The sequence below is a fragment of the Pristiophorus japonicus genome, chromosome 2 (genome assembly GCF_044704955.1).
Source record: "Pristiophorus japonicus isolate sPriJap1 chromosome 2, sPriJap1.hap1, whole genome shotgun sequence".
Lineage (NCBI taxonomy): Eukaryota > Metazoa > Chordata > Chondrichthyes > Pristiophoridae > Pristiophorus > Pristiophorus japonicus.
In genome coordinates, this window is record NC_091978.1 from 108,360,143 (window position 1) to 108,378,998 (window position 18,856).

The window sequence follows — 18,856 nt, forward strand, 5'->3', positions numbered from 1 at the left end:
TGGATGGAGCAGATATAATGGTAAGTATTGCAGGGAATAGAATACGGCCAAGGTGATCTCCTGGACTAGTTTTGAACACCTGGATGGGTCGGTGAGGAATTTTCCCAGATTTTTTCTCCCTAAATTGGCCTGGGTTTTTATCTGGTTTTTGCCTCTCCCAGGAGATCACATGGCTCCGGTTGAGGAGGAGCGTAGAATGTTTCAGTATAAAGGGTGTCATAGAAACATAGAAAATGGATGCAGGAGTAGGCCATTCGGCCCTTCGAGTCTGCGCCACCATTCAATGAGTTCATGGCTGAACATGCAACTTCAGTACCCCATTCCTGCTTTCTCGCCATACCCCTTGATCCCTCTTGTAGTAAGGACTACATCTAACTCCTTTTTGAATATATTTAGTGAATTGGCCTCAACAACTTTTTGTGGTAGACAATTCCACAGGTTCACCACTCTCTGGGTGAAGAAGTTTCTCCGCATCTCGGTCCTAAATGGCTTACCCCTTATCCTTAGACTGTGAATCCTGGTTTTGGACTTCCCAACATTGGGAACATTCTTCCTGCATCTAACCTGTCTAAACCCGTCAGAATCTTAAACGTTTCTATGAGATCCCCTCTCAATCATCTGAACTGCAGTGAATACAAGCCCAGTTGATCCAGTCTTTCTTGATAGGTCAGTCCCGCCATCCCGGGAATCAGTCTGGTGAACCTTCACTGCACTCCCTCAATAGCAAGAATGTCCTTCCTCAAGTTAGGAAACCAAAACTGTACACAATACTCCAGGTGTGGCCTCACCAAGGCCCTGTACAACTGTAGTAACACCTCCCTGCCCCTGTACTCAAATCCCCTCGCTATGAAGGCCAACATGCCATTTGCTTTCTTAACCGCCTGCTGTACCTGCATGCCAACCTTCAATGACTGATGTACCATGACACCCAGGTCTCCTTGCACCTCCCCTTTTCCTAATCTGTCATCATTCTGATAATAGTCTGTCTCTCTGTTTTTACCACCAAAGTGGATAACCTCACATTTATCCACATTATACTTCATCTGCCATGCATTTGCCCACTCACCTAACCTATCCAAGTCACTCTGCAGCCTCATAGCATCCTCCTCGCAGCTCACACTGGCACCCAACTTAGTGTCATCCGCAAATTTGGAGATACTACATTTAATCCCCTCGTCTAAATCATTAATGTACAATGTAAACAGCTGGGGCCCCAGCACAGAACCTTGCGGTACCCCACGAGTCACTGCCTGCCATTCTGAAAAGTACCCATTTACTCCTACTCTTTGTCGCAGTTGTGAGACGGACTGATTGTGCTGGGTGCTCTTTGCCTTTCCGTCATGTTCATAGGTTTTTATGTAACCTTTAGGGCTGCTGACCAAGGGCTGAGCGGCTCTTCGTCGGCCGGCACGGACTCGATGAGCCGAAATGGCCTTCTTCTGCGCTGTAAATTTCTATGTTTCTATATCTATGTTTTTAATCCTCACTGCTACGCTATGTTACACAGCGAGCAGAAAACAACAATGATTCTGGTGGTGCGTACTGAAGGGCTCCTTCAGATCTGTCGAGACATCTAAAGTGCATCTTCAACATGCCTATTGCTTGCTCTATGACACACCTGGTGGGCATGTGGCTCTCATTATATCTCTCCTGGGCCTCAGTACTTGGCATCCTCAAGTGTGTCATGAGCCACGTCTTCAGTGGAAAGCCCTTGTCTCCAAGTAGCCAGCCGGTATGTCTGTTTGAAGGTGCGAAGGGCTGAGGGAGGGTGGACTGGCGCAGCACGAAAGCCAGGGAATCTGACACATAGATGCATGATCATTTTATGGTTGCAGGTGAGCTGCGCATTGAGGAGCGGAAGCCCTTGTGATTCACAAACACTCCTTGGTGATCTGGGGGTGCCGTGATGGCCACATGTGTGCAGTCGATGATGCCCTGCACTAGTGGAAAGTCAGCTAGATCCACAAAGCTGAGCACCCGCTCAGTAATACTGGCTTCATCAGTGGCAAAGTTGATACAAATGGCTGACTTGTGAAACATGGCATCGATCACCTGGGTGATGCATCTGTGAGTGGCCGACTGCGAGATCCCGCGGAATGTCTGCTGCAGATCCCTGGAAAGGAGCCCGAGCCGAAGAAGTTGAGGGCGGTGGTGACTTTGGCAGCCACTGGTAAGGAGTGTCCACCAGGACTTCTGCAGGCCTTGTTGCAGCAAGCTACAAATGTCTGCAATGACCTGGCATGATAGCCTGAATTGCCTGTAGCACTACTGCTCAGACATGTTGAGGAAGCTCATCCTCTGCCCGTATACCGTGTGTTGGGAGTATCGCCTATGGTGCACCCTATGCTGATGCTCTCTCTCCTGTGGAGCAACAGGTTGTTGAGGAGAAGGCTGTTGTTGTGGTTGCTGCTGGTGGTGCTGGGGCTCATCTTCTAATTCTGAGGACCAAGGTGAGACAGTGTAAGTGGCACCCATGATGATGTAGTAGATGACAGGTAAAATGGTGATCAGAGAGCCAATCCCTCAATGTTGTGATAATGAGTAGTAATGTTGTGAGAGTGGCTTCCGAGGTTTCAGAAATGACCTGCAAACTGCTGACACCTAAATTTGTGGACAAAATGGAGTGAGCAAGAGCCTTTCCTTGAGGCAAGGAAAGAGGTGTAATGTTGGAATATTTATGTGCTTTTCCCAGCTGTCAATAAATGGATTCGCTAATGGCCACTGAGCCTGTACCTCCCCTTCACAGGCAAAGTACCCAAGATACGCATCTTGCTTCTGAAGTTAAAATCAAAAGCTGGTGTTAAAAACTCTCACAAGGGTCTCTCATCAAGCAGTTAATGACTTGAATGTGGTCGCCTGCCTCTGCCGATCGGGTCCGTGTCGCGCCTTCAAAACGGCACGAGTTAAATGCGCGAGGCGGCGGGATGATGGCGAGTTCCCGACACGCTCACAATTTCCAGGATTTTTACTGCTGACCTGCTCCCAAACTCACTCGCATGGCAAAGGGCAAAATTCTGGCCCATGTCTCCAGCACTAGATACAAATTTCTGTATTATCCTTACATTTTGTTGGGAGTGTGCCCGTGACTTCACGATGTGTGATCTCAGCAGGCAGAAGAGGCTCCCTGCTATAATATTAACCCTATAGTGTTCTTAGTGGACTGTTAGAAATGTGCTGATTCAAATGTTCATTTTTTGGGGGATATTAAGGGAATCAAAGGGTATGGGGATAGTGCAGGAAAGTGGAGTTGAGGTAGAAGATCAGCCATGATATTAAATCTCGGAGCAGGCTTGAGGGGCCAAATAGCCTACTCCTGCTATTATTTCTTATGTTCTTATGCCCAGACTTGCCAAGGTTCAGTCAAGAATTTCAGTACCATTATTGGGTAACGTAGAACAATCCCCAATGTTTCATTCCATTTAGATTAGGTGCTAAAAGCAGAATTTTTGCTCAACCAAAGAAATTTATCAATTTTCCATATCTTTGTTTTTGTTAAAAAGACAAAAGTTGTGTGACAAGACAGTCACAATAAAAGATTGCAAATTTTAGTTGCGAAGTGTATAATTGGAAATTATAGCTACAAAAATCGATTTTGTTTCAGATTCAAGTAAAAGCTAAAATGCAAAAATGGCTGAATTCTTACCAGCAGGAACTTCCTTCTGCTTCATCTTTCTCTCACAAGCAAGAATGAAGATAACTAAAACTAGCACCTCGGCAACAATACAAAGAAAAGGTATGAGAGCAGCAACTAGACTGTTAACCTTCAAGTGGATCCGCAGTCCACTGAACCCCACTTCGTAGACAGCATCACAGTGGTAGTAAGTAGTGTTATCCATTATCAGGCTTTTTATTAAAAGCGATGACTTGTTGCCATTACTATGGATGTAAAATTGGTCTTCTGTTTCATTACTCAGGATCTAAATGGATAGAAAGAGAAATAAAATTAAACCTTTTTAGCACTTTGACACTGGGTAGGCATTTAAGGGAAGATGTTCTTCCTTGGCACACACTGCCATAAACACACCAATGCAATAATTTCCTGTTCACAGCAAGTAGCATGTTACAACCAATTAATTACTCACAGTACTACGACTGACCTTTTATCACTCTACACTGAAGGAGGGATGGAGGGGAATAACCTTGTGGAACCGGTGTGAAATATTAAGCCAATAATTTCTCCCGATCCCCCACTACAACATCCGCGGATGATTGGTGGAATCCCCGACAGAAACTGCCATTTACGCTGGTTCACTGCAGTTTCTGCCAATCTTCCAGTGATTTATGATGGGAGATTGAGGAACTCCCATGAAATTTCCAACCCTTTGAAGCCGAATATGCCCCTTTACGCAAGGCCCAGTAGTGCTTCCAGCCGACACCAACGGGTCAATAAGTGGTTTGCATCCGGGGCACAGGTGGCAGGAGCGACCCAGCCGGAATTTCCCCTGGGATGCCGCGGACAACAACGGCTTAGTGCCGTGCCCCGTAGTTGGCACCCTGGGCAGCTGCGCACACAGTGATGTCATCGCCGTGCGCGCCAACCCCTTATCACCTTGCGCCGACCCCTCTGTGCCCCGCGAGGGAAATTGCCCCAGTCGGCAGCGGGCGATGCCACCGACAGCTTCACGGGGCGAGAAGCTTTCAGTGGCTGGGGTGCTGCAGCCTCCCTTAAAGGGGAGGGTCCAGCGCCACAGCAGGCATCTTAATTTAATTGGTCGCTGACTCTGGAGTCGGCCTGACAATGGTAGCTGCTGGTTCGACCGGGCCACCAACAGGCAGCCCAGCGCCCCCACTTGGGTGCCGGGCCACTGACTGGGCCAAACCCCTCCCTGGTGGCCTAGTGGGTGCCACGGAGCCAGTCTTAGGCTTCACAGTATCCCTCTCCTTTGAGAGAGGGAGAGGGACGTTGCGACACATCAGCATGACGTGGTATGTCCACATTGTGCTAACGTCATCAGCATGGCGCTGACTCGGTCAGTGCAGCCCCGAGAGCGCCAGCATCATTTTTGAAACTTCAAGTGCCCAATTCTGGGGCTCCTGCATGCTGCTGCCGGTCAATAAAAAATCTGATAATTCAAATTATGCGTCCCAAACCCAGCGTGGGGCAATTTCGGCCCCTTTATGTTATACCTCTCTGTATGCTCTCTGTTAAAGGGTTGTGAAAAAGTCTTGAGCTTTATTTCAAACACTATATAGAAAAGTGCCACTTTCTCATTCACTGTTCTCCTCCACCCTCAGTAACCACCCCCGCAGTCCCCACATCCTCCAAACATTTTCCCCGCTACAGATGCAAGGCTCATCTGGTCTGTAATGCCTAGATTCACGCTTCAGTAATTTTATTTCCCTCCGTCTTCTGTCTCCCTCTCTTGAAGCCACTGCCTCACATGAGGTATGATTCCATAGTTGCCAGCAGATCTTTGGCACTTAGCGCACGTATGATTTTAGACAGCAACACAGCCAAGCCTAATCCTCCCCTCACCTAATATTGGCACATGTACACTTTGCAGCAAGGTTACTTTCTAGTGAAAAAATAATTAACCAAAACAGAAATTAAATTTTTTTTGGTCCATACTATGGGCAAGACTGCTGTTAAAAACAAGAATAAAAATGCTGAGGGTACACCTCAGAATAAGGCCTTTCAGAAGGAGACAGACGATAACCTGTACCAATTTTTATTATTGTTTGGTAAAGGTATAAAGGGATATTAGACAAAGGAAGGCAAATGGAGTTGATATCGAAATAAAGTATACAAAAATCTTATTTTGTGCATCAGAAATTCAATAGCATTAAACACATGGTTCAAAGTGAAATTAGCTACATTTTTCCGATGCATTATGGACACTCCACAAATTCATAATGGAATGTAAGAAGATAATGCCCACATTACGCAGTCTTACTTGATGTTTTTATACGCCAAGGGTTTTCATCATAGTTTAAATCTTTCCAACCCATATATCAGATCAGCTGGTCCCTTTATATTAAGAATCAGTGAAGTTGTTCCTTACCACCTTGCTGCCTTCGACCTCCTTTGACCAAATCCAGTAAAGGGGAATATATTGGCCACTGTTGCAGGTCAAATTAACATGATCGCCATCTGAACGTGTCTCTTTTTCATTTTTGGTCCAAATAGGAGGTACTGATGATAAACAAATAAAACCAATACACAGATTACTGTAGGCCTTGGAATAAAGCAATGCACACTATTACTTGTTCTTGTAGATGTTTCATAAGAACATAAGAACATAAGAAATAGGAACAGGAGTAGGCCATACTGCCCCTCGAGCCTGCTCCGTCTTTCAATAAGATCATGGCTGATCTGATCATGGACTCAGTTCCACTTCCCCGCCCGCTTCCCATAACCCCTTATCCCCTTATCGTTTAAGAAACTGTCTATTTCTGTCTTAAATTTATTCAATGTCCCAGCTTCCACAGCTCTCTAAGGCAGCGAATTCCACAGATTTACAAACCTCTGAGAGAAGAAATTTCTCTTCATCACTGTTTGAAATGGATGGCCCCTTATTCTAAGATCACGCCCTCTCGTTCTCGTCTACCCCATCAGTGGAAACATCCTCTTTGCATCCACCTTGTCAAGCCCCCTCATAATCTTATACGTTTCGATAAGATCACCTCTCATTCTTCTGAATTCCAATGAGTAGAGGCCCAACCTACTCAACCTTTCCTCATAAGTCAACCCCCTCATCCCCGGAATCAACCTAGTGAACCTTCTCTGACTGCCTCCAAAGCAAGTATATCCTTTTGTAAATATGGAAACCAAAACTGCATGCAGTATTCCAGGTGTGGCCTCACCAATACCTTATATAGCTGTAGCAAGACTTCCCTGCTTTTATACTCCATCTCCTTTGCAATAAAGGCCAAGATACCATTGGCCTTCCTGATCATTTGCTGTACCTGCATACTATCCTTTTGTGTTTCATGCACAAGTACCCCCAGGTCCCGTTATACTGCAGCACTTTGCAAACTTTCTCCATTTAAATAATAACTTGCTCTTTGATTTTTTTCTGCCCAAGTGCATGATGGCCTTTGTAACCCAAGGGCAAAATTTCACCATAGCCCCGAAATATGACCAGTGTATGTTTGATGGAATACCACATGAATATGCATTTGTGATGCAACATGTTACAAACAAGTTAAATGTTTAATTGCTATGCATTTTCACTACCAAAATAAATTGACTTTAGCTCAAGGTGTCCAACCTGCAGCATCAGGGCCACATGGAATCCCTGAGCACTGGCAACTCCATTCAGAAGCTCAAGCAACTCAGTCCTACTGCGCTTATCCTTATCTGCTGATTTGTACTGCAAATTCTGTGGGTCCAAAGGTTTCAAAAGGCTTGCTTTTGACACAGTTGCCTCATTGGTATTTAAACATTAAATGAGTTTGCAACTTGTAATTAATGCAAATTAATCGGATCATGGATTTAAACTTTATACACTTTATAAACTTTATACCCCTAAGGTGCCATGGTACACATCTATATGGCCCAGGAAGCCACAAACTTGGACACCCCAGGCTAGGCTATGAGAGTGTGTATTTGCAAATATTGGGAACCTTTCTGAAACCGTAGATATTAAACTCACTTTGTACTTCAAACCTGCCTTCTGATTTTGGGTTTGTGTCAAAGAAACAAGAATAGTTCCCAGCATCACTGCCATTCTGAAAATCAAACCTGCAATCACAAACCATGATAATTATGAATTCATATACTTAATGTTATACACAGGACATTTGCCCCATTTCTAACATCTTAATAGATGAGTTTATGAGGAAGAAAGGAATAGAAGTATATGTTGATAGGGCTGGGAGCAGACTCATCTGGAGCATAAACACTGGCACAGGCTGAATAGCTTGTTTATCAGCTGTAAATTCTAAGTAAATATTTTTATAGATAATGCCAAAGGATCTCCAATACAAAAGTATCAGCAGTGGCTCAGTGGGTAGCACACTCACCTCTGAGTCAGAAGGTTGTGGGTTCAAGTCCAGGGACTTGAGCACATAAATCTAGGCTGATACACTGGCTGACAGAGTCCTGTACTGTTAGAGGTGCCGTCTTTCAGATGAGACATTAAACTGAGACCCTGCCTGCACTGTAAAAGATCCCATGTCACTATTTTGAAGAAGAGCAGGGGAGTTAACTCTGGTGTCCTGGCCAATATTTATCCCTCAATCAGCAAACAAAACCAGATTATCTGGTCATTAGAAGTCTTTCAGTTCTTTTATTTCCAAAAACAGAAGTGATGGATACATACAGACATTCATCTCTAAAAATGTCGTACCAATGACATAACTACACCTTGTTTTTTTTGCACCAATTGAACATAACATGAGAAATAGGAGCAGGAGTAGGCCATTTGGCCCCTCATTCAATATCATGGCTGATCTGATCATGGACTCAACTCCACTTCCCTGCCCGCTCCCCATAGCCCTTGACTCCCTTATCATTCAAAAATCTGTCTATCTCCACCTTAACTATATTCAATGACCCAGACTCCACAACTCTCTGGGGTAGAGAATTCCAAAGATTCACGATCCTCTGAGAGAAGAAATTCCTAATTTAAATGGGTGACCCCTTATTCAGAAACTATGCCCCCTAGTTCTAGATTCCCCCATGAGGAGAAACATTCTCTCTGCATCTACCCGGTCAAGCCCCCTTAGAATCTTATATGTATCAATGAGATCACCTCTCATTCTTCTAAACTCCAAGGAGTATCGACCCAAGCTGCTCAACCTTTCTTCATATGACAACCCCTTCATCTCAGGAATCAACCTCATGAACCTTCTCTGAACTGCCTCCAATGCAAGTATATCCTTCCTTAAATAAGGATACCAAAACTGTACACAGTACTCCAGGTGTGGTCTTACCAATATCCTGTACAGTTGGAGCAGGACTTCCCTACTTTTATACTCCATCCCCCTTGCAATAAAGGCCAGCATTCCATTTGCCTTCCTGATTACTTGCTGTACCTGCATGCTTTTTGCATTTCATGTACAAGAACCCCCAGATCCCTCTGTACAACAGTATTTTGTAATTGCTCCCCATTTAAATAATAATTTGCTTTTTTATTTTTCCTACCAAAGTGGATAACCTCACATTTTCCCACGTTATAGTCCATCTGCCATTTTTTTCCCCACTCACTGCGCCTGTCTATATCCCTTTGTAGGTTCGTTGCGTCCTCCTCACAACTTGCTTTCCCACCTCTTTGTATCAGCAAATTTGGCAACGTTACACTCGGTCCATGCATCCAAGACATTAATATAAATTGTAAATAGTTGAGGCCCCAGCACTGATCCCTGTGGCACCCCACTAGTTACAGTTTGCCAACCTGAAAATGACCCATTTATCCCGACTCTCTGTTTTCTGTTAGTTAGCCAATCCTCTATCTATGCTAACATATTACCCCCAGCCCTGTGAACTCTTATTTTGAGCAGTAACCTTTTGTGTGGCACCTTATTGAATGATTTCTGGAAATTCAAATACACAACATCCACTGGTCCTCCTTTATCCAGTCTGCTTGTTACATCCTCAAAGAACCCCAGCAAATTTGTCAAAGATGATTTCCCTTTCATAAAACCATGCTGACTCTGCTTGACTGCATTATGATTTTCTAAATGTCCTGCTACTACTTCCTTAATGATGGACTCCTGCATTTTTTCAATGACAGATGTTTGGCTAACTGGTCTATAGTTTCCTGCTTTCTGTCTGTCTCCTTTCTTAAATGGGATGTTACATTTGCAGTTTTCCAATCCGCTGGGATCTCTCCAGAATTCAGGGAATTTTGGTAGATTACAACCAATGCATCCACTATCTCTGCAGCCACACTTCTTTTAAGATTCTAGAAAGCATGCCATTAGGTCCAGGTGACTTGTCCATCTTTAGTCCCGTTAGTTTGTCTGGTACTTTATCTCTAGTGATAGTGATTATTTTAAGTTTACCCCCCTCCCCCTGCAAAAGCTCCTTGATTATCAATTATTGGGATGTTTTTAGTGTCCTCCACCGTGAAGTCCAATACAAAATATTTGTTCAAAGTCTCTGCCATTTCCCTGTTTCCCATTATTAATTCTAGTCTCATCCTGTTTTATGAATATGATGATAGTTCATATGCTATCTTCTCTGTCTTTATCATGGCTTATCATGCTTGTATATTAGCATGGATAGAGGATTTGCTAACTAGCAGAAAACAGAGAGTCGGGATAAATGGTTCATTTTCTGGTTGGCAACCAGTAACTAGTAGGGTGCCGCAGGGATCAGTGCTGGGACCCCAACTATTTACAATCTATATTAATGACTTGGATGAAGGGACCGAGTATAACGTTGCCAAGTTTGCTGATAATACAAGGATGGGAGGAAAAGCAATGTGTGAAGAGGACACAAAAAATCTGCAAAAGGACATAGACAGGCTAAGTGGGCAAAAATTTAGCAGATGGAGTATAATGTTGGAAAGTGTGAGGTCATGCACTTTGGCAGAAAAAAAATCAAAGAGCAAGTTATTATTTAAATGGAGAAAGATTGCAAAGTGCTGCAGTACAGCGGGACCTGGGGGTACTTGTGCATGAAACACAAAAGGATAGTATGCAGGTACAGCAAGTGATCAGGAAAACCAATGATATATTGAGACCTTTATTGAAAAGGAGATGGAATATAAAAGCAGGGAAGTCTTGCTACAGCTATATAAGGTATTAGTGAGGCCACACCTGGAAAACTGTGTGCAGCTTTGGTTTCCATATTTACAAAAGGATATACTTGCTTTGGAGGCAGTTCAGAGAAGGTTCACGAGGTGGATTCCAGGGATGAGGGGGTTGATTCATGAGGAAAGGTTGCGTAGATTGGGCCGCTACTCATTGGAATTCAGAAGAATAAGAGGTGATCTTATCGAAACATATATTATGAGAGGGCTTGACAAGGTGGATGCAAAGAGGATGTTTCCATTGATAGGAGAGATTAGAGCCAGAGGGCATGATCTTAGAATAAGGGGCCGCCCATTTAAAACAGAGATGAGGATAAATTTCTTCTCTCAGAAGGTTGTAAATTTATGCAATTCGCTGCCTCAGAGAGCTGTGGAAGTTGGGACATTGAATAAACTTAAGACAGAAATATATAGCTTCTTAAATGATAAGGGGATAAGGGGTTATGGGGAGCGGGTGGGGAAATGGAGCTGAGTCCATGATCAGATCAACCATTATCTTATTGAATGGCGGAGCAGGCTCGAGGGGCCATATGGCCTACTTCTGTTTCTATTTCTTATGCTCTTATCCTCATAGGGACCAACATTTACTTTAGCTGCTTGTTTCCTTTTTGTACACCTGTAGAAGCTCTTACTGTCTGTTTTTTTATTTCTTGCCAGTTTACTCTCATATGCTATTTTCTCTGTCACAGCGGTGTGAGCTTTGAGGATGCTAAAAGGCTGCAGGGTGACTTGGGGACAGGTTATGTGAGTTGGCAAATGCATGGCAGATATAAAGTGAATAAATGTGAGGTTATCCACTTTGGGGGCAAAAACACGAAGGCAGAATATTATCTGAATAGCGGCAGATAAGGAAAGGGGGAGGTGCAACGAGACCTGGGTGTCATGGTTCATCAGTCATTGAAAGTTGGCATGCAGGTACAGCAGGCGGTGAAGAAGGCAAATGGTATGTTGGACTTCATAGCTAGCGGATTTGAGTATAGGAGCAGGGAGGTCTTACTGCAGTTGTACAGGGCCTTGTTGAGGTCTCACCTGAAATATTTTGTTCAGTTTTGGTCTCCTAATCTGAGGAAGGACGTTCCTGCTATTGAGGGAGTGCAGCAAAGGTTCACCAGATCGATTCCCGGGATGGCAGGACTGACATATGAGGAGAGACTGGATCAACTGGGCCTTTATACACTGGAGTTTAGAAGGATGAGAGGGGATCTCATAGAAACTTATAAGATTCTGACGGGACTGGACAGGTTAGATGCGGGAAGAATGCTCCTGATGAAGGGCAAGTCCAGAACCAGTTTTAGGATAAGGGGTAGTTTTCCTTTTTCTTTTCTATTTCAGTAACTAACCTTTAGCATTGTTGTTGCCAATTTCAGTGTATCTAGGGGTTAAGGCATGGCAGGGCAGCTCGGACTCATGTTATGCTCCTCCTGTACTATGCAGGAAGTCAGGGACGCCTCCTGTGTCCCTAACTACGAGTGCGGGAAGTGCATCCACCTGCAGCTCCTGACGGACCGCATTGCGGCACTGGAGCTGCGGGTGGATGAACTCTGGAGCATCCACGATGCTGAGAATGATGTGAATAGCACGTTTAGTGAGTTGGTCTTACTGCAGGTAAAGGGTATACAGCAAGATAGGGAGTGGATGACCAACAGGAAGAGCAGTGCAAGGAAGGTAGTGCAGGGGTCCCTTGCGGTCATCCCCCTGCAAAATAGATATACCGCTTTGGGTAATGTTGAGGGGGATGACTCATCAGGGGAGGGCAGTAGCAGCCAAGTTCATGGCACCGTGGGTGGCTCTGCTGCACAGGGCAGGAAAAAGAGTGGGAGAGCTAAAGTGATAGGGGATTCAATTGTAAGGGGAATAGATAGACGTTTCTGCGGCCGCAACCGAGACTCCAGGATGGTATGTTACGTCCCTGGTGCAAGGGTCAAGGATGTCTCGGAGCGGGTGCAGGGCAATCAGAAAAGGGAGGGTCAACAGCCAGTTGTCGTGGTGCATATACGTACCAACGATATAGGTAAAAAACGGGATGAGGTTCTACACGACAAATTTAGGGAGCGAGGAGCTAAATTAAAATGTAGGGCCTCAAAAGTAGTAATCTCAGGATTGCTACAAGTGCCACGTGCTAGTCAGAGTAGGAATCGCAGGACAGCTCAGATGAATACGTGGCTTGAGGAGTGGTGCAGAAGAGAGGGATTCAAATTCCTGGGACATTGGAACTGGTTCTGGGGGAGGTGGGACCAGTACAAACCGGACAGTCTGCACCTCGGCAGGACCAGAACCAATGTCCAAGGGAGAATGTTTGCTAGTGCTGTTGGGCAGGAGTTAAACTAATATGGCAGGGGGATGGGAACCTATGCAGGGAGACAGAGGGATGTAGAATGGGGGTAGAAGCAAAAGATAGAAAGAAGAAAAGTAAAAGAGAAGGGCAGAGAAATCTAAGGCAAAAAGCAAAAAGGGCCACATTGCAGCAAATTCTAAAGGGGCAAAGTGTGTTAGAAAGACAAGCCTGAAGACTCTGTGCCTCAATGCGAGGAGTATTCGGAATAAGGTGGACGAATTAACTGCGCAGATAGCAGTTAACGGGTAAGATATAATGGGCATCACAGAGGCATGGCTCCAGGGTGACCAAGGCTGGAAACTCAACATCCAAGGGGTATTCAACCTTTAGGAAGGATAGACAGAAAGGAAAAGGAGGTGGGGGTTAAAGAGGAAATTAATGCAATAGTAAGAAAGGACATTAGCTTGGATGATGTGGAATCGGTATGGGTGGAGATACAGAATACCAAGGGGCAGAAAACGCTAGTGGGAGTTGTGTACAGACCACAAAACAGTAGTAGTAAGGTTGGGGACAGCATCAAGCAAGAAATTAGGAATGCGTGCAATAAAGGTGCAGCAGTTATCATGGGCGACTTTAATGTACATATCGATTGGGCTAACCAAACTGGTAGCAATTCGGTGGAGGAGGATTTCCTGGAGTGTATTAGGTATGGTTTTCTAGACCAATATGTTGAGGAACCAACTAGGGAGCTGGCCATCCCAGACTGGGTGATGTGTAATGAGAAAGGATTAATTAGCAATCTTGTTGTGCGAGGCCCCTTGGGGAAGAGTGACCATAACATGGTAGAATTCTTTACTAAGTTGGAGAGTGACACAGTTAATTCAGAGACTAGGCTCCTGAACTTAAGGAAAGGTAACTTCAATGGTTTGTGGCATGAATTGGCTAGAATAGACTGGCAAATGATACTTCAAGGGTTGACGGTGGATAGGCAATGGCAAACATTTAAAGATCACATGGATGAATTTCAGCAATTGTACATCCCTGTTTGGAGTAAAAATAAAACGGGGAAGGTGGCTCAACCGTGGCTAACAAGGGAAATTAAGGATAGTGTTACATCCAAGGAAGAGGCATATAAATTTGGCCAGAAAAAGCAGCAAACCTGAGGACTGGGAGAAATTTAGAATTCAGCAGAGGAGGTCAAAAGGTTTAATTAAGAGCTTGAAAATAGAGTACGAGAAGAAACATGCCGGGTACATAAAAACTGACTGCAAAAGCTTCTATAGATATGTGAAAAGAAAAAGATTAGTGAAGACAAATGTAGGTCCCTTGCAGTCGGATTCAGGTGAATTTATAATGGGGAACAAAGAAATGGCAGACCAAATGAACAAATACTTTGGTTCTGTCTTCACAAAGGAAGACAGGAATAACCTTCTGGAAGTACTAGGGGACCGAGGGTCTAGTGAGAAGGAGGAACTGAAGGATATCCTTATTAGGCGGGAAATTGTGTTAGGGAAATTGATGGGATTGAAGGCCGATAAATTCCTGGGGCCTGATACTCTGCATCCCTGAGTACTTAAGAAAGTAGCCCTAGAAATAGTGGATGCATTGGTGATCATTTTCCAACAGTCTATCGACTCTGGATCAGTTCCTATGGACTGGAGGGTAGCTAATGTAGCACCACTTTTTAAAAAGGGAGGGAGCGAGAAAGCAGATAATTATAGACCGGTTAGCCTTACATTAGTAGTGGGGAAAATGTTGGAATCAATTATTAAGGATGAAATAGCAGCGCATTTGGAAAGCAGTGACAGGATCGGTCCAAGTCAGCATGGATTTATGAAGGGGAAATCATGCTTGACAAATCTTCTGGAATTTTTTGAGGATGTAACTTGTAGAGTGGACAAGGGAGAACCAGTGGATGTGGTGTATTTGGACTTTCAAAAGGCTTTTGACAAGTTCCCATACAAGAGATTGGTGTGCAAAATCAAAGCACATGGTATTGGGGGTAATATACTGATGTGGATCGAGAACTGGTTGGCAGACAGGAAGCAGAGAGTCGGGATAAACGGGTCCTTTTCAGAATGGCAGGCAGTGACTAGTGGAGTGCCACAGGGCTCGGTGCTGGACCCCAGCTCTTTACAATATACATCAATGATTTGGATGAAGGAATTGAGTGTGTAATATTTCCAAGTTTGCAGATGACACCAAACTGGGTGGTGGTGAGCTGTGAGGGGGACACTAGGAGGCTGCAGGGTGACTGGGACAGGTTAGGTGAGTGGACAACTGCATGGCAGATGCAGTATAATGTAGATAAATGTGATGTTATCCACTTTGGGGGCAAAAACGCAAAGACAGAATATTATCTGAATGGCGGAAGATTAGGAAAAGGGGAGGTGCAACGAGACCTGGGTGTCATGGTTCATCAGTCATTGAAAGTTTGCATGCAGGTACAGCAGGCAGTGAAGAAGGCAAATAGTATGTTGGCCTTCATAGCTAGGGGATTTGAGTATCGGAGCAGGGAGGTCTTACTGCAGTTGTACAGGGCCTTGGTGAGACCTCACCTGGAATATTGTGTTCAGTTTTGGTCTCCTAATCTGAGGAAGGACGTTCTTGCTATTGAGGGAGTGCAGCAAAGGTTCACCAGACTGATTCCAGGGATGGCAGGACTGTCATATGAGGAAAGACTGGATCAACTGGGCCTTTATACATTGGTGTTTAGAAGGATGAGAGGGGATCTCATAGAAACATTTAAGATTCTGACGGGACATAGAAACATAGAAAATAGGTGCAGGATTAGGCCATTCGGCCCTTCGAGCCTGCACCGCCATTCAATAAGATCATGGCTGATCATTCCCTCAGTACCCCTTTCCTGCTTTCTCTCCATACCCCTTGATCCCCTTAGCTGTAAGGGCCATATCTAACTCCCTCTTTAATATATCCAATGAACTGGCACCAACAACTCTCTGCGGCAGGGAATTCAATAGGTTAACAACTCTCTGAGTGAAGAAGTTTCTCCTGATCTCAGTCCTAAATGGCCTACCCCTTATCCTAAGACTATGTCCCTGGTTCTGGACTTCTCCAACATCGGGAACATTCTTCCCGCATCTAACCTGTCCAGTGCCGTCAGAATCTTATACGTTTCTGTGAGATCCCCTCTCATCCTTCTGAACTCCAGTGAATAAAGGCCCAGTTGATCCAGTGTCTCCTCATATGACAGTCCAGCCATCCCTGGAACCAGTCTGGTGCACCTTTGCTGCACTCCCTCAATAGCAAGAACGTCTTTCCTCAGATTAGGAGATCAAAACTGAACACAATATTCTAGCTGAGGCCTCACTAAGGCTCTGTACAACTGCAGTAAGACCTCCCTGCTCCTATACTCAAATCCCCTAGCTATGAAGGCCAACATACCATTTGCCTTCTTCACCGCCTGCTGTACCTGCATGCCCACTTTCAGTGACTGATGAACCATGATGGGACAGGTTAGATGCGGGTAGAATGTTTCCAATTTTGGGGAAGTCCAGAACCAGGGGACACAGTCTTAGGATAAGGGGTAGGCCATTTAGAATTGAGATGAGGGGAAACTTCTTCACTCAGAGAGTTGTTAACCTATGGAATTCCCTACCTCAGAGAGTTGTTGATTCCAGTTCATTGGATATATTCAAGAGGGAGTTAGATATGGCCCTTACGGCTAAAGGGATCAAGGGGTATGGAGAGAAAGCAGGAAAGGGGTACTGAGGGAATGATCAACCATGATTTTATTGAATGGTGGTGCAGGCACGAAGGGCCGAATGGCCTACTCCTGCACCTATTTTCTATGTTTCTATGTTTATCATGGCTTATAATGTTCTGTAAGTCTGGAAGTATCATCATCATCATCATAGGCAATCCCTCGGAATCGAGGACTTGCTTCCACTCCCAAAGTGAGTTCTTTGATGGCTGAACAGTCCGATACGAGAGCCACAGACCCTGTTACAGGTGGGACAGACATTCGTCGAGGGAAGGGGTCGGTGGGGCTGGTTTGCCGCGTGCTCCTTCCGCTGCCTGCGTTTGGCCTCTTCATGCTCTTTGCGTTGGGACTCAAAGAGCTCAACGCCCTCCCGGATGTACTTTCTCCACCTCGGGCAGTCTTCGGCCAGGGTCTCAGGTGTCAGTGGTGATGTCGCACTTTGCCAGCGAGGCTTTGAGGGTGTCCTTATAACGTTCCCGCTGTCCTCCTTTGGCTCGTTTACCATGAAGGAGCTCCACATAAAGCACTCGGGAGTCTCGAATCTGGCATGCGAACTGCACTCATTCTGACAGCAATGCTGCCATAGCTTCCTTGTCATTTCAGAAAGTGATAGTGTGATGCTATAAAGTAGAGTTGAGGGTATAAATTACTGTAGTGATATTGCTTTATGAACACTTAACATGCACTTACTAAATTCCTCACTTTGCGATTTTAACAGAGGTGTTTAAAATTTAAAATTTAAAAAAACAGTTTAACCTTGTTCAACCAGAGGAGTGAGGAAATTGACAGAAACATGAAGGGGCCGATTTTCAGCAGCCCACCGCCCGCTGCCGTCGACTGCCACCCACTGCCATTGACATTCCTCCTGCAGATCCACCCAGTGCCACTTTGGAGGTGGCCTGGTGCGGGCGGGAGGGGAGAGCCGCCGGGAACCGCCCGCTGACGGCAGCGGACGGCTAAGTGGCAAAACTGAGCTCCCGCCTGCCGAGCTCCCAGATTCCTCTGGGCAGGAGTCGGTGGGACTCGGCGGCAGAACGGGGGTGGGCCGCTGGCTGGAGGCTGGTCTGTCCCCGACGGTAAATCTGAAGAACCTGAAAAAAAAGTTAAGTGAACATTTTTTTTAACATTTTCAACAGCGACTTACCTGCATGGGGTCCCGTGAAGGTCTTCGGATAGTTTTTGTATTTTTTATTTGTGATTTTTATTTTGAGGACATTGACCCTCCGTGGGCCCGACTCCATCCTTGGCGGCACTTGAGCGGCAAGCGCCTCTGCCGCCAAGAATGCGACCTCCCGCCCACTGTCACCCAGATTGGTGGTGTACGTCTTCCTTTTGCTGCCCGCCGACCTTCGAGGGACCTTCTTCATGAATATCCTGCCCAAAATACCGCCCGGTACCTCGGCGGTCATTGGCGGCACTTTGGGCGGCACTTGGGCGGGCAGAGGTCTTGCTGAAAATCGGCCCCAAAGAGTGTAGTAAAATCATTGATAGTAGTTTCTATCCTCTGAACTTGAATGAGAATTTTCACTTTGGTTAAAATATCTGCTTGTTTTTCCTACACATGCCTACTTACTCATATTTTTGAGATAAATAACCAGCTTTCTGGTCAAAATCAATGTCCCTTTTATCAATCTCGTTGCCATCTTTTCCCCAAGTGCCAGTTATTGGAGATTGTTGTGCAACCGGAAGAGTCAAATTGCAGGATAGCACGATCTTTGTAGCCTTCGTTATGTTCACAGTCATTAACGTCGGTCTAGATGATCCTGAAACAATTTTGAACAATTGCGATAAAAAAAATTAATTTTGATTTTTAAATCTGATTTCACCAAACTAGAAGATCCAACAGCAGTTTCTCCTCAGGATCATTCTGAAGTTAATCAAAAAAATTTGCATTCTATAGTAGATTTCTATCAACTGAAAAATTGAAATATCTTCCTGAAATTAGCAGTAATGAATATTTGGATCAGCCCAGAAATAAATGGCAATTTTATTAATTATTGTACTTTGCTCCACTTTAATAGAAGCTATTGTGATATATTGAAGAAAGCACCAGTGAGCTGTTTGGTGGAAATTATTGGTTTTCCTGTGCTTTGTGCCCAGGGAACGCATATTCTTCAAGTACAAAGCAGAGGAAAAAGAGTCAGAGACCTATGGCCC

General features: G+C 44.9%; 1 protein-coding gene across 1 annotated transcript in view; it reads right to left on the bottom strand.

The window, feature by feature from the left end:
- Window positions 1-1,818: 1,818 nt before the first annotated feature.
- Window positions 1,819-18,856, bottom strand: part of LOC139228876 (embigin-like) — a 48,981-nt gene continuing 31,943 nt past the window's right edge. The window contains exons 3-7 of the mRNA XM_070860354.1: window positions 18,273-18,462; window positions 7,596-7,684; window positions 6,003-6,133; window positions 3,644-3,917; window positions 1,819-2,225 (exon numbers count right to left, since the gene is read on the bottom strand). Coding sequence (XP_070716455.1) covers window positions 1,819-2,225; window positions 3,644-3,917; window positions 6,003-6,133; window positions 7,596-7,684; window positions 18,273-18,462 — 1,091 coding nt within the window. The remainder of the gene's footprint in view (window positions 2,226-3,643; window positions 3,918-6,002; window positions 6,134-7,595; window positions 7,685-18,272; window positions 18,463-18,856) is intronic.